The sequence below is a fragment of the Microtus oregoni genome, unplaced genomic scaffold (genome assembly GCF_018167655.1).
Source record: "Microtus oregoni isolate MIOR12 unplaced genomic scaffold, Mior012 000117F_ref0000505, whole genome shotgun sequence".
In the NCBI taxonomy this organism is placed as follows: domain Eukaryota; kingdom Metazoa; phylum Chordata; class Mammalia; order Rodentia; family Cricetidae; genus Microtus; species Microtus oregoni.
In genome coordinates, this window is record NW_024544746.1 from 2,034,259 (window position 1) to 2,048,396 (window position 14,138).

At 49.0% G+C, this 14,138-nt stretch overlaps 1 protein-coding gene across 1 annotated transcript in view; it reads left to right on the forward strand.

The window, feature by feature from the left end:
* LOC121444123 (nuclear protein localization protein 4 homolog) overlaps nt 1-12,753 on the forward strand; it is a 48,485-nt gene extending 35,732 nt beyond the window's left edge. Inside the window, exons 13-17 of the mRNA XM_041645906.1 lie at nt 2,739-2,810; nt 5,601-5,696; nt 6,364-6,480; nt 7,882-7,984; nt 10,672-12,753. Of these exons, the coding sequence (XP_041501840.1) occupies nt 2,739-2,810; nt 5,601-5,696; nt 6,364-6,480; nt 7,882-7,984; nt 10,672-10,829 (546 nt within the window). The 3' untranslated portion in view covers nt 10,830-12,753. The remainder of the gene's footprint in view (nt 1-2,738; nt 2,811-5,600; nt 5,697-6,363; nt 6,481-7,881; nt 7,985-10,671) is intronic.
* The last annotated feature ends 1,385 nt before the right edge of the window (nt 12,754-14,138 follow it).

Genomic DNA, 14,138 nt, shown 5'->3' on the forward strand with positions numbered 1-14,138 from the left:
GGGCACCCTAGGACGCTGCCCCGTGCAAGCAGCCGTGAAAGGGGCAAAGGTCCTCTCCTCAGAGGAATGATGTGGGACTGTGCTGACAGTGGCTTGGGCGAGGACTAGGCCGACATCATCCCTTCCAGTGGGTAGGAAAGAGGACCTCTAACGTCCATGAGCTCCGTTCCGAGGTCGGATGTGGAAGTTGTTATGGCACCCCCAGGAGCAGTGCTCATAGAGATCCGCCTGCCTCTACCCCCACTGTCCCTTGTGAGACCCTGTCTTTAAAAAAAAAAAAAGTTAATCTCTGTCGTCATCTGTTAGAAATAAAATTGTTTGTTGTAGTGTTTGGTTTTAAAGCACATCTCACTATGTAGCCCAGGTTAGCTGGCCCTGAGCTCTGGGTCCTCTTGCCTTCCCAGGTGCTGGGGGATTTCATGCTTGCTACCTTGTTCCCCACTCCAGATTCTAGGAGGACACACACAAATCAGGTCTGAAGTGACCTGAACATCGAGTGCCTGCATTGCATACCTACCAGGGCAGCCGCGAGCCTGCGCTCTAGGTATAGACGAGCCTGCTCTTTAGTTAATGCCTCTGGCTCTGCCACCTGCTATTGACACCATTGTTCCTCACGCACTGGGAACGAGGACAGTGCCTGTGACGTGTGCAGTTGGAGTCAGCCAGACCAGGCCATGCAGGATCCACCTTGGCAAGTACTGAGAAGTACCAGCTGTTGCCTCTGGTGCCATCCTGCAGATGTTCTTTGGATGGGTCTTCCGTGTCCCATAAGTTCTTGTGCTCTGAGTGCTGCTCAGATGAGTGCTACTGGTGATGGCCAGCATGGTTAGTGGAGCAGCACCTTCTCTAAAGCAGCAACACCAACTAGTCTGCGAGCCCCTCACCAAGCCACAAAGCCTGGCTGACTGGGGACGACAAAGACGTCAGTATCTGTGTTTCTCTTTCATGTCAAGACCATGGTGCCAGTGCTTCCAGACGTGGCCTGCAGTAGGCAGTGAGGCGCTGGGGACCGGGACTGCTCACTCTTCCTTGTCTTGCTCCAACTGCAGAGAAAACTGCTGACCCTGGCAGCTGTCACACTTAGAATAAGATATCTTCCTTCTAGTGTATTCTGTCTGACGTTTGCTAAAGCCCTTGAAAGTAAATGCCTTTAAGATGGTGTGTAGGGCTAGGGATTGGCTGTGGGGCAATGGGGCTGCAACACCTTTTTTTCCATAGTGAGCAGGAAAGGTACAATTGGGTAGTTAATCTGGACAAGAATAGCACAACACAAAGAAAGGGTGGGGGCCTTTAACCAGAGAACTCCCTGGAGAGGAAGATTAAAGTGAACAGGTGCTGGGAAGTGTTTCTGCATATTAGAGCTTAATTAGATTTGAAGATGAATTCCAGATGGGCTCATTATGTGTGAGTTGTTGCAGGTTGTTTCTTGTAGGGGCAAGCGTGTATTTTTGGAAATGGTGATTTAGTTTGATTGGGTTTGATTCCTGCCCTGTCTCCATCAAGAAACTGTCTCTGCAGAGGCCTACGATCCCTCAGTAGGCCAGCCACATCTGTGGAACTACTGCCGTAACATGGAGGCCATCCTGACCCTGTGGTCACATGTGTGGGGAAGGACAGGACAAGTAACCCTACCCCTGGTCAGTGGGGCATAGTAGGTAACACAGGAGGCAGATGAAGTCTTTGTTGGAGCCTCTGTAGGTGACAGACAAGAAACAGAACTGGTGTGGGGCCAGCGATGTCCTAGTAGGGTGGTGAGTTTGACTTAGCTTGAACAGTTTGCAGTGATTGAGAAGACAGCCTGGCTCTCTATCTGCCTCCCTGGCAGGTGTGGCGTGCTGGGAGTGGCCCCATGGCACACCTTGGGAACACATGGTTGGCAAACAGTCTGGGTCTGAGGGCTTCAATAAACAAACTCTTGTGTAAGGACTTAGAATTAGAAATTATGGACACATAATTTATATACATGAATGACTCAATGTTAGGTGGTGATTTAGATAGAAACTGACTCCTCCTGTAGGATTTTTAGTAAACAGCATCAGTCCTTAGGAATTTATTTCTAGAGCTCTGTTTGAACTCAGCATGTTTGACATAAATCAGATCTAATTGTCATTTTATGATTAATGAACATATGTTGACCGTTTTTCCCCATAATTAAACTTTATGTTCTGTGCATCTGACAAAGCAAAACAGGTTTAGACCTTGACATACTGGTGGTGATTTTGTATGTATGTTTGTGTGTGTGTACATGTGTGTGTATATACACCTTTTTGTACATGTCTTTAGTTTGTGTATGCGCTGATTTTTTTTTTATAAAGTCTGGTTTTCAGAAGTGTAATTTTTTTATATTTAATTTAATTCATTTATTTATAGTTTTTCAAGACGGGGTTTCTGTGTAGATCTGGTTTGTAGACCAGGCTGGCCTCAAATTCATGCAGATCTGCCTGCGTCTGCCTCCCAGACGCTGGGATTAAAGGTGTGTGCTACCGTGCCTGACTAAATCATAATTTCCTAAAAGAGCCGGGCATAGAGTTACACACCTATAATACCAGCCCTGGCAAAACAGAGGCAGGATTGCCACAAGTTCAATGCCAACCTGGTCCACATAGTAAATTCCATTCAAGTCAGTCTGAGATACTGTTATAAAAATAATGATAAAATAATATAATAATAATTAAAAAATGTGGTGTGAAAAAGAATAATGTCACTGTTGACCTGGTGTTGACCTTTGATTGTTTCAGGACATAGACAAGTTTGGCAATGAGATCACCCAGCTGGCCCGTCCCCTGCCTGTGGAGTATCTGATCATAGATGTGAGTACTCATCTGTGCTCACGCTCACACTCTGGTTCCCTAGCCCCTGAAGGCCAGGACTCCTGGGTGGTGCCCTGGAGGAAGATTTGAACCAGCATGCTGTCCCAAGGATTGTTTTTGATTATCAGTCCCCATGTTTCCAGAAACTGCATAGTTTAAACAACTTCAGGATTGACTTTCTTCCTGTTGAAGTGCAAACCAAGGACACCTGCCTCCAGCTCCCCCGTGACCTCTGGAGGGCAGTGACTCATGGGGCTGAGTCCCAAGGGGATCTGAAGAGTTCTGTATATCTAGGCTGGTAACTGCCAGCTGCCCAGGAGGTTAACAGAGGTTGCCCTGCCTAACACAGAGTAGTGCTCCTGGGCCCACTCCATCTTGAGTGTCCTGGGGACACATGTATAACTTAGTGTCTGTGAGCAGTGGGGCCAGTGTTGTCTCTGGGCAAACCTAGGAGGTAGGAGGAGCTGGCTGTGTTGCTGCTGCTTCTGAGTCTCTGTTCCACACTAGAGAATGCGATGGTCACAGGGCTACATTTGTGTCACTGGCCACGGGGCATGGAGTAGCATGGCTGCCAGTGTCGGGCTGGGGGCTGGACTCAGGATGGGTATATGACTCAGGCATTTGAGCAGAGAGTCCCCCTGAGCCTAACCCAGAGATGTTCCATTTCAGTTGACAGCTCCTGAGAACATATTTATTACCTAGGCCGTAAAGGCATCTGTTTTTATACTACCTGGGGTGTAATTAAGATGAAAACAGATTGGTGGAAGAGTCAGTGTGATTTAGGATGAGCTTCCAAGCCCCCCCCCCTCCAGCCCCTCCCCACACCTTTCAGCAGCACTGTGTTGCTGGGGAACAGTCTGCCCTGGAGTTGCCCGTGTTCTCTGTCTGTAGGAAAATGAGGCCTGGGAGAGCATTAGGCAGGTACCCAGAGTGCTGTTTGGCTCTTTACCTGGTGCAGGAGATAGCACAGACCCGGACTAGGACAGGCCCCCCCCCCTTTTTTTTTTTAAAGACAGAGTCACACTATGTGGTCCTCACTGACCTCAAACTTGTAATTCTGCCTCTGCCTCCTCTGGGCTGGAATTAGAGGTATGAACCACCATGCCCAACATATCTGCTGGGTTTTTTGTTACTCTTATTTGTTTGGTGTTTTTTGGACACCACCACCACCACCCTCCCCGTAGAGACAGGGTCTCATTTACGTAGCTCTGGCTGTCCTGGTAATCACTATATAGACCAGGCTGGCCCTATAGAGATCTCCCTACTTCTGCCTCCTAGTGCTGGGATTAAAGGTATAAGCCACCCCACCCATCGTATCTTCTTAAATCTGAGATTGGATAGCTGTGTGACAGCAGAGATTTTGCATGCCTGGGTCATTTCCCAAGTCCTGGGATGACTGCTTCCTACAATGCAAGTGTGAACCCAGGACACTCTGCAGGGGTAGATTCCTTTGAGTCACCACAGACTTCGATTGTGTTGTTCTCCTGGGTCTCCTACAAGGTTAAATACCCCTCGCCCTTGGAGATTTGAGTGCGTAGCCTTGTATTTCCTAGGCAGGCACACTGTCACCCTCCACCCCTTTTGTTGGTTGAGATAGATAGGCTCTCCCTTAGTTGTCCAGCAGCCCTCAGACTCATCCTGCTTTGGCCTCTTGAATAACCAGGTTACAAGTGTGAACCACAAATAATTCTGGATTACTGGTAAACACTAGCAAATGTTCCGCAGCTATCCTCCCACTCCTGTTTGTGCCGACTCAGAAGAGGCTTTTGCTTACAACTTGTTCAGATGTAGTTGGAACTGTGTTCTTGGTTACGTACTCAGTGCTCCGTGTGGGGTCCGCTCCCGTCCTCTGCCTCAGCACGTGTGAGGACCAGCCGTCTCTGAGCATCAGCTTGTCCTTACAGCGTGCTGACATTGGCACAGCTGAGTCCAGAAATAGCCTTTGCTGATGTAGGAAACAGATCACAGCGGCCAGAGCAATGTTTCGTTCTTCAGAAATAGTCCCGCGGTAGTTAGAATAGCTATTCTATATCTGGAGGGGCGTGACCTGATGATGCTAGTGTCACGAGCAGAGAGAAGTGTGTCGACAGAAGTGTTGGTCACTTGCACTTAGGTGCTTTTGTGGGAAAGGGGCCTCTGCCAAGGGGACTAAAACCTGTGTTTGTATTGATTACTGCTCAGTGACCCTGGGGCTTCTATTGATTATGTGATAGATTTAAAATGCCCTCTGCATGGAGGAAAGAATTGGCTTACCTTTGGTAGAAAAGTCTTGTCTTAGGCTCACTCACCTTGGAGGAAAATAGCTGCCCACGAGTGACTCTCAGCCCTGTCTGCAAAGACTGTGGGTCCCCTGAAATGGCCTCTCAGAGACTCTTGGAGGTAATTGGTATTTCTCAGGCCCACACAGATGGACTCTACACTTGGCGCCAAGCCTAATGTTGAGAATTTTATGCCCTTAGTCTGCCTCTTGTGTTCTCTGTTCTTTTCTGTAGTTCCCCAACTTGACCAGGATGAACTGGCCTTGTAGCAGAGTGAGCATAGCGGCAGAGCCCCCCAGTGGTCCTGATGCTGCAGTCAGGTGCTGTGTCGGCCCCTGACAGACCCAGGGCTGCTCGGATGGGATGGTAGCACTCCTAAGATGCGAACATTCGTTAGTTTGTTTCCCCATTTGAGGATAACACAGTTTCCTGTTCCCTTCAACACATAGCTCCTAGGTTCAGGTGGCTGTCTGATGCCTTGTCCTCTTTCTGGACCCTGTCACAGTGTTGCTGTTGTTGTTGTTTTCTTTAGATCACAACCACCTTCCCTAAGGATCCAGTTTACACTTTTTCTATTTCGCAAAATCCGTTTCCTATTGAAAACCGGGATGTGCTGGGTGAGACACAGGTAAGCTCTTTGTTTCAAAGACAAAATTTAAAGCAATTTCTAATTGTTTATCTAACATTGATTTTTTTGTTTTTGTTTTTTGTTTGTTTGTTTTTGTTTTATGTTTTTCGAGACAGGGTTTCTCTGTAGCTTTGGAGCCTTCTCTGTAGGTCAAGGGCTTCGAGGATTTAAGCATGGTGAAAAACAGGCATCAAGTGACCAATACCCAGAACAGGGCCTCATGGGACTTGTCCAATAATAAATGGAGGAAGTGTGAAAAAGGCACTTTTTGGGAAAAATAAAATCAATGTTAGAGGCCGGGCGGTGGTGGCGCACGCACGCCTTTAATCCCAGCACTCGGGAGGCAGAGGCAGGCCGACCTCTGTTATTTCAAGGCCAGCCTGGTACATAGAGTTTCAAGACAGCTAGGGGTAGGTAAAGGGATGTTTTCTGTTTATCTGACCAATGTCTTGTATCTGGGCCCACTTAAATACCTGGGTCAGGTGTACTTAAGGCTTCCCCTGGGCTGGAGCGCCACACGCGCCCTGGACCCCATGCTGAAGCAGGGTGATGCGTCCCTGCTGTCTAATGGACTGTGTTAGTAGGAGCTGTGCCTTTCCCCGGGGTAGTGCCAGGGAGTGGTGAGAAAACATTGATTCTCCACCTTCTTTCTTGACTGTTTTCTTAGGACTTTCATAGTTTGGCCACCTACTTGTCCCAGAATACCTCATCCATGTTCTTGGATACCATCTCTGACTTCCATCTCCTGCTGTTTCTGGTCACCAATGAAGTCATGCCATTGCAGGTACCAGCTCTACCTCCCTCTTGCTGTCTTTCCTCAGATCCCAAGTACTGGGGTGAAGCGTGTTGTCAGGAGATAGCTGCCCGATGCACTTCACATGGAAACTTCACTGTTGATGGAGATATTTGACCTTTACCCTTTGAGGTGAAGGGAGTTTGGTTATTGAGATTCACCTGAAGAGCAGATGGAAGTGGGCTGTGTCCTCTAGCCTGGAGCCTTAGGGATCCCACAGTACAGACAGCCCCTGTTGCACAGCCTCAGAGCCAATGCCATTGCTGTTTCCTGATGCTGCCTCTCCTTGTGAACCAGTACTGTCTATGGCCTGGGCCCAGAAGGATTGGCCAGTTTCCAGGTCCTGCACACACCATTGCACAGTTGGCATTTTTAATATACACCATACGGGGAAGTGGATGACTGTTTTGCAGATGGTGATGTTCTCTAATAGGGCAGGGCAGCAGGCACCACCAGGAAGCCTGTGTGCCTTGGCATCCATAGCATGAGTGCCATTTTTCCATGGTCCGTCTTTCCCTGAGATCCATAGAAATGCCAGGGAGATGAAAACCAGTCTTTCTGAACTTGATGACACTAACTCAGCCTTTTCCCTAGGTTGACAAAATAGAAGGCTCACTCCCAGGATATTTCTGTCTAGCAGCTAGATGTAATTGTACATCTATCTTGCTGAGTTTATATATATTCTCACACACTCATATGTGTGTGTGTGTACACATATATATTAGTATATATACATTAACATGTCCACCACCTAGCATGATACTCTATATGAGGGACTGTGTGTTTTCTGATTGTGATCAGCCTTCTGAATTCAGGATAAGCTAAGCCCGCATCTGAATACAAGGTGACAAAAGGGGTCTGTCTGCATCAGGTCCACCTTTCCATCCAGCATGGCTGTTTTTGCCATTACACCTGATAGAAAACATTTTTGAGAGGTACTGAGAGCCTTATCGTAGAGACCTTTCTCTGTATGTTGACCCCAAAGGCCATAAGTGTTTACAGGCACAGTGGAGAGAACAGGTCTTAGAGACTTGGGCTCCTATTCGACTCTCTGGTTCTAGGACCCAGGGATGTGTCTTCTTTGTTATTGGGACTACTTAAGCAGAATTTAAGTTTTAGTTAACTTTAGCATTTAAATGTATATATTTAATATCTTTTTTTTCTATCTTTATACTGGGGAATGAACCCAGTTCTTTGCACAGTAGGCAAATACTCTGCCCTTAAGTTGGATCCCCAGTTAGAGCTAATGTATGTATCTTGCACTTTGCAGTGACAGCCTGAGGGTTTTTTTTTTTTCAATTTTTTTAAAGTTGTTATTGATATCAAGGGAAGAAAAGATAGAGTCTTTTCCCTCAATCAGCAAAGTGGAACCTTCTTTGTGGCTTCTTGCAGGACAGCATCAGCCTGCTGCTAGAAGCTGTGAGGACCAGAAACGAGGAGCTAGCACAGACGTGGAAAAAGTCTGAACAGTGGGCCACCATTGAGCAGCTGTGCAGTAAGTATCCCCTGTCCCCAGTGTGGAGCATGAGCTCTGTCGTGGAAACCCTGGACCTCTAACCCAGGGACCTTCTTTGGAGCCTTTCTGGCTGGGTATATCCCAGCGATAATCCATGAGTATGCAGCGTTTTAGGCTGCATATTGTATGCCCCAGATAGACCCTTGAAATATCTGAAGATCTTGTGAGCCCTGGGGTCGCCATGATGTGACAGCTGCCAGTGCGGCAGTGACAGACTCTAGGAATCCTAAGAAGCTAGTGTCTGGTTGTCCAGTCCTGTGCACAAGGTTGGTACTGAAAACCAAGTACTGTTGCAACAGCATCACAAAACAAGACGCCTGGGCCGGGCATGGTGACATACGCACACCTTTAATCTAAGCATGGGAGGCAGTGGTAGGCAGATCGCTTGGGTTGGAGGCCAACCTGGTGTGCAGAGTTCCAGGACAGCCAAGGCTGTTATACAGTGAAACCCTGTCTCAAAAAAACAGCAACAAATTTTTTCTGTGTGTTTTTGACTGAAACTTCAGTCATTAACATTGGGAAAACAACATCTCCTAGACAGACTGACTCTTCGGGCTAGAGTGGCATCCTTTATACTTAGCACTCTTTTGTGCCGTGGCGGCTCCAGCACAGAGCTTGCCTAATGCACTCTGGGTGTTCCCAGGGGTCTTGTTTTCGACAACTTTTTTTTTTTTTTTTTTTTTTTGATTTTTTGAGACAGGGTTTCTCCGTAGTTTTTGGTTCCTGTCCTGGAACTAGCTCTTGTAGACCAGGCTGGCCTCTCAGAGATCCGCCTGCCTCTGCCTCCCGAGTGCTGGGATTAAAGGCGTGCGCCACCACCGCCCGGCTTTTTTTTGATTTTTTGAGACAGGGTTTCTCCGTAGTTTTTGGTTCCTGTCCTGGAACTAGCTCTTGTAGACCAGGCTGGCCTCTCAGAGATCCGCCTGCCTCTGCCTCCCGAGTGCTGGGATTAAAGGCGTGCGCCCACCACCGCCCAGCTCTCTGACAACCTTTTTAAAGTAAATTAAAATTAACAGATTCTAACATTTATTTAGAGACACAGAGAATCTAAAAAAGCCAAGACCATATGAAAGGCAAGGTAAAAGCTAGAGCAGTCACACTGCCCGACCTCAGTGTGAAACTTGAGTGATCCAGCAGCACGGTGCTGACATGAAGGCGGATGAGCTCGTCAGACCGCAGACTGAAGGGAAGGGTGGCGCTCACAGGAGAGTGTGCTGAGGCAGCTGGGAAACAGATCAGTGGCTGCAGTGCACACTGGGTACTTGGAAGACCGGCTCAGAAGGTGTCACTTAGCTTAGTTAAGACCTACATCTATCTTCCTTCAGAGAAAGTTCCACGACAGCCTGGGCTACACAGAGAAACCCTGTCTTGGAAACCAAAGAGAGGGTGGAGGGGGCTGGAGACCTACACTTAAATCTTAAAAAGATCTTGGAGTAGGCAAAAATTCTTTTAGACGATTCAGGAATTTCAGGTCAGGTAGAGACAAACACCAACCCCAAATCTGGTAAATCAGCCTATGGTGGTACACCCGTAAATCCCAGCACTTACTAGCACTGGGCTATGCACTGAGTTCAGGGTTGGCTGCTGTTGTTGCTTGTTGGCATAGCGCTTGCCCAAGCAACAAAAGAAAATTATTTATTTTTTTTGATTTTTCGAGACAAGGTTTCTATGTGGTTTTGGAGCCTGTCCTGGAACTAGCTCTTGTAGACCAGGCTGGTCTCGAACTCACAGAGATCCGCCTGCCTCTGCCTCCCGAGTGCTGGGATTAAAGACGTGCGCCACCACCGCCCGGCTAAAAGAAAATTATTTAAGTTGAAAATTAAACAGTTGTATTATTTGAAGAAGACTGTTGGCACCCTGAAAAGGCACCAACAGGGAGACAGTGTTTGGAACTCACACAGATGACGTGTCCCTCCCACCTAAAGGAGTAAGAACTGCGAACAGTCAGGAACTTAAGAAAGGGCTCGTTAACACATTTCGCAGAAGAAGACGTAGGAATGTACTATCATTTCTCATCCAGGAAATTGCAGTGAAAACTTTGGCTGCTACTACACGATCATCAGAGTAGCTAAAATGAAAAAAACAAACAAAAAAAAAACCAAAACAACAACAACAAAAAAAACCTGACAGTATCAGGCACTGTTGAGAACATAGGGCAGATAAGACTTGAACTCTACTTGGGAGTGGATTTGAATATCTTAGGAAATGCTACAGAGCTGGAGGTGATGGCACACCTTTAAGCCAGCACTTGGGAGGCAGAAGCAGGCAGATCTCTTTGAGTTTGAGGCCAGCCTGGTCTACAAAAGTGAGTTCAAAGACAGCAAGGACTGTTACACAGAGAAACCCTGTTTGGAAAAAACAAAACAAGGAATGGCCTCTGATGTGGCCATCTTCCTGCTGGACCTTTACAGGAGAGAGGAAGATACAAGTCCACAAAGAGTTGATGTAAGAATGAAACTACCCAGATGCCCACCACAGGGGAGTGACAGTTCTACCTAGCGACAAGGGAGCAGGCGTCTAGTGCAGAGCAGGGTGGGGTGTTTGCCACCTGGAGCCAGAGCAGTTGATGTGCTAACAGTTTGGATTTGTGAGCCCCCCTGCCCATGCCATAGAGCCCTGTCTCACGGTGCAGAAGTGATGAGTTCTCCCTGCTCTTTACCCTGCAGGCACTGTCGGTGTGCAGCTCCCAGGCATCCAGGAGTATGGTGCAGTCGGGGGCTCTGCACGTGCTGCGACCTCTGCCATGTGGGCCTGTCAGCACTGCACCTTCATGAACCAGCCTGGCACTGGCCACTGCGAGATGTGCAGCCTCCCCAGGACCTAGGGCTCTGGCCCTCTGCTGAGCAGGACTGGGCCAGCCTCGCCCTCTCTGAAGCCTGGAGCGCCACGTGTTTCCTGTAAGGCCTGACGCCCACAACCCTGAAGCAGCGGAGCCAGCCCCCCCGGAATTCCGGATATACACTGAGGCTTCTCAGTGCGGATCTTGAAGAGAAAGAGCCCCAGCTGCTATGCTAGGGTTGAACAGAACCTCCAAACTGGAAGGGCAGAGCAGCCCTGCCCAAGAGCACCCCACATGCCTCACCTAGTTAGTAGCTCCCCACTGTATTGGAAGGACTGAGCGCCTCTGAACTATCACTCGAAATTGGGGTGCAGAGAGAGGTTGCTGCTGTCGCCCTGCTATCTTTCCTTCCTCTATGCTTTTTGTTTTCTGCCTCCCACCTTCTCCCCAGTTTTTGGATGGATGCTCCTGGCTGTCTCTGTTCCCTCCCGTTGGGAGCATGTGTGGCTAGGTATGACCTGTACCCCTGCCCTTGCCTGAAATCAGTTATCAATAATTCCTGCCCAGAAAACTTCTATTTATTGTTTTTAAGATAAAACTGCACAGACAGGAGCGAGAGCGACTTAATTCTGCTTTCTTTCCTCCTTTAGTGCAGCCCTCCTGGGTGTTAAGGTGGTTATTGGGCAGGGGCCACCATCAGTTCTCCTCTGAAGCAAACCTCAGTGCCTGAGACTTTCCTACCACGCCACAGGATGCTGGCAGCTGGTAGCCTGGGTGGCTCTTGCTTGGGGTCAGCCCCTTGGAGTCTATGGGCCAGCCCTGGGATTGTGGTCCCCTCCCCCAGCACTGTTCCTTTACCCAAGGCCTTGCACAGTGCTGTGGCAGTTGAGACAGCCACCGTGAGGCCTGGACAAGTGAGGGCAATTAAAGATGGTCTCTGAGTGTCCTCGTGGCTCTGTTGTGACAGCCTTTACCCAGGTAAGACACGGATATCTTGATGCCTCTTTGCCTTAATGAGAGCTAAGTCGGCTATCCTCACCCTGGGAAGGGCTATGCCAACCACAGACTGCTGGAGGCCATAGTGTCCGGCTAGTGGAGTGTACCCATGCTGCCTTCCACGTCCTCGGCCCCGCAGGCAGCACACTGGTCTGTGGCAGAGCTGGGGTTAGTGTCTCTGGTTTCACCTGGCAGGTGATCTGTAGTCCGAGGCCCTGGGGCTGTGGACCCATTGAGTTTGGTTTAGTATTACTAGGATCATCCTGGAGGGTCAGGGTTATCTCCCTCCCTCCTGGTGGTCTCCCTGGCTAGGGCTTCACATTTCTGTCTTTCCTGGTCCTTGAGATCTGGTAGACTGGACGTCCTGGCACAGCTGTGTCCCCATGCCAACTGTACTAGCCCCGTTCTTCACGCTGGGCAGGTGCTGGGCAGCACAAACCCTGGAGACCTTGCCACTCCTTCCCCACTCATCTTTGTCTGCAGAGTCACTTACTTTTTCTCATGCTCTGACATCCACATAATTCTTGTTTTCTCTGTCTTTCAGCTAAAGAAATTGTTGTAATTTCTCTGCTTATGGTTTTGAGTTACTCTTTGTTCAGTAGCGCACTTTATTTTGTTGTCCAAAGAAAGTCAAGCTGATGCCACCAGCCTGGTGCGAGCCCTACAGAAGGTTCAGGCCTGAGCAGCTCAGCTACCTCCTCCTACATGGAGGTGGCCCCAGTCCCACCTCTAATCCCTCTGCCATCAGGCGTTATGACCCAGAAAGGGATGTTGGTGGGTATACCTACCCAAGTGAACCCAGGCTGAGAGATGGGGCCAGCCCTGGCCTTGCCCTGACCAACCTGCTCCTGGGCCATGGGCGCTCCCACTCCGGCTCTGTTGGGCTCATAGGTGTGCATCGGCTGGGTGTGAACTAGCATTTCTTTGACCCTAGCCCTGCAGTGGAACCTAATAAAAGCGCCTGAAGTGATCACCCTGCTCCCAGTGCCTTGTTCCTGTGCCCAGAACCATTATCCATCAGTTGTGGTATATGTGTGTGCGTGCGTGCGTGCGTGCGTGTGTGTGCTACACTGTGCAGCACAGACAGTCTGGAGTGTCAAAGCCTGGTGTGCAGAAGGTAAGCTGAGGACTTCAACTCTGCAGGAGGCTCAGAAGACAACTTCATCCCCCCAGGCCTTTCCAGCCAAGGAGTCTTCAGCCTGGGGACAGCGTCAGAGATCAGTTCTAAAGGCCGCTTAGAGTTGGTTTGCTAGGTCCGGGTTGTTTGTTTCTTGTTTTTTAATTTATAGCTGGGCATGGTGGTGGATGTCTTTAATTCCAGCACTTTGGAGGCAAAGACAGGCCAGGACCACACAATGAGAGTGTCTCCCAAAAAATTAGGTTTTTTTTGTTTTGTTTTGTTTTTTTGCTTTTTCAAGACAGGCTTTCTCTGTGCACCCCTGGCTGTCCTGGAACTTACCCTATAGACCAGGCTGACCTCAGAACCCAGAGATCCACCTACCTCTGCCTCCTGAGTGCTGGGAATAAAGGCGTGTGCTACGACCACCCAGTTTATTGTTTTTATGCACATGAATAGAAAAGTGGATGTGAGAGCTGCTGGGGTTGTGGATGCTGTAAACCAAACTTGTGTCCTCTGCAAAAGCAGCATGTGTTCTTAACGGCTGGACCACGTTCCAGCCTCGGGACGGTGTTCTAACAGCAGTGCTAGAATTGTACAATGTCCAAGCCCACCAGACATTTCTTTTGTACCTGGTTATGCCCCACACACCTTTGCTCCTAGATTTGGCCACTGAAGTTTTCAGATGAGCATTATTTTAAGAGACATTATTATGTCATCATTTTAAGAGAGCATTATTTTATTTCCTGAGCTGACCCCACATTCTACTCAAGCAATCCTGCCCCAGCCTCCGCGGAGCTGCCACTACTGGAGCCTAGGCAGCGGCAGGCATCTAGTTCCTGATGAGTGTTTTGGAGGAGTGGGGAGTACCTGATCTTCCACTTCTCATCTCAGCCTGCGCCCTCAGCAGCAGGTGGAACTGTCATAGAAGAAAATGGAAAGCCTCCTTAGACTTGCTATTTAGGGCACGCAGCATCCTCTGCCAATTCAGAATCCCTTTGCAAAGGCGCTTCTGGCTGGCTGGCCCGAAGTCCCTTTTACCCTGATCACGGAACTGCTCAGTGTACGGAGCCACCCAACTCCAAGGAGCCCATGCTATGTTGGTGTCACCCCAAGTGCTGACACAAAACCGGGGGTGGCGGACAACCTTACCCTACTCTGCTCACCAGGTAGGTGGTCTGAGGCAAGAACCCCTCCCTGGGCCAGAGTGGACTTGAAAGTAGAGGCTACCCATCTGTGCG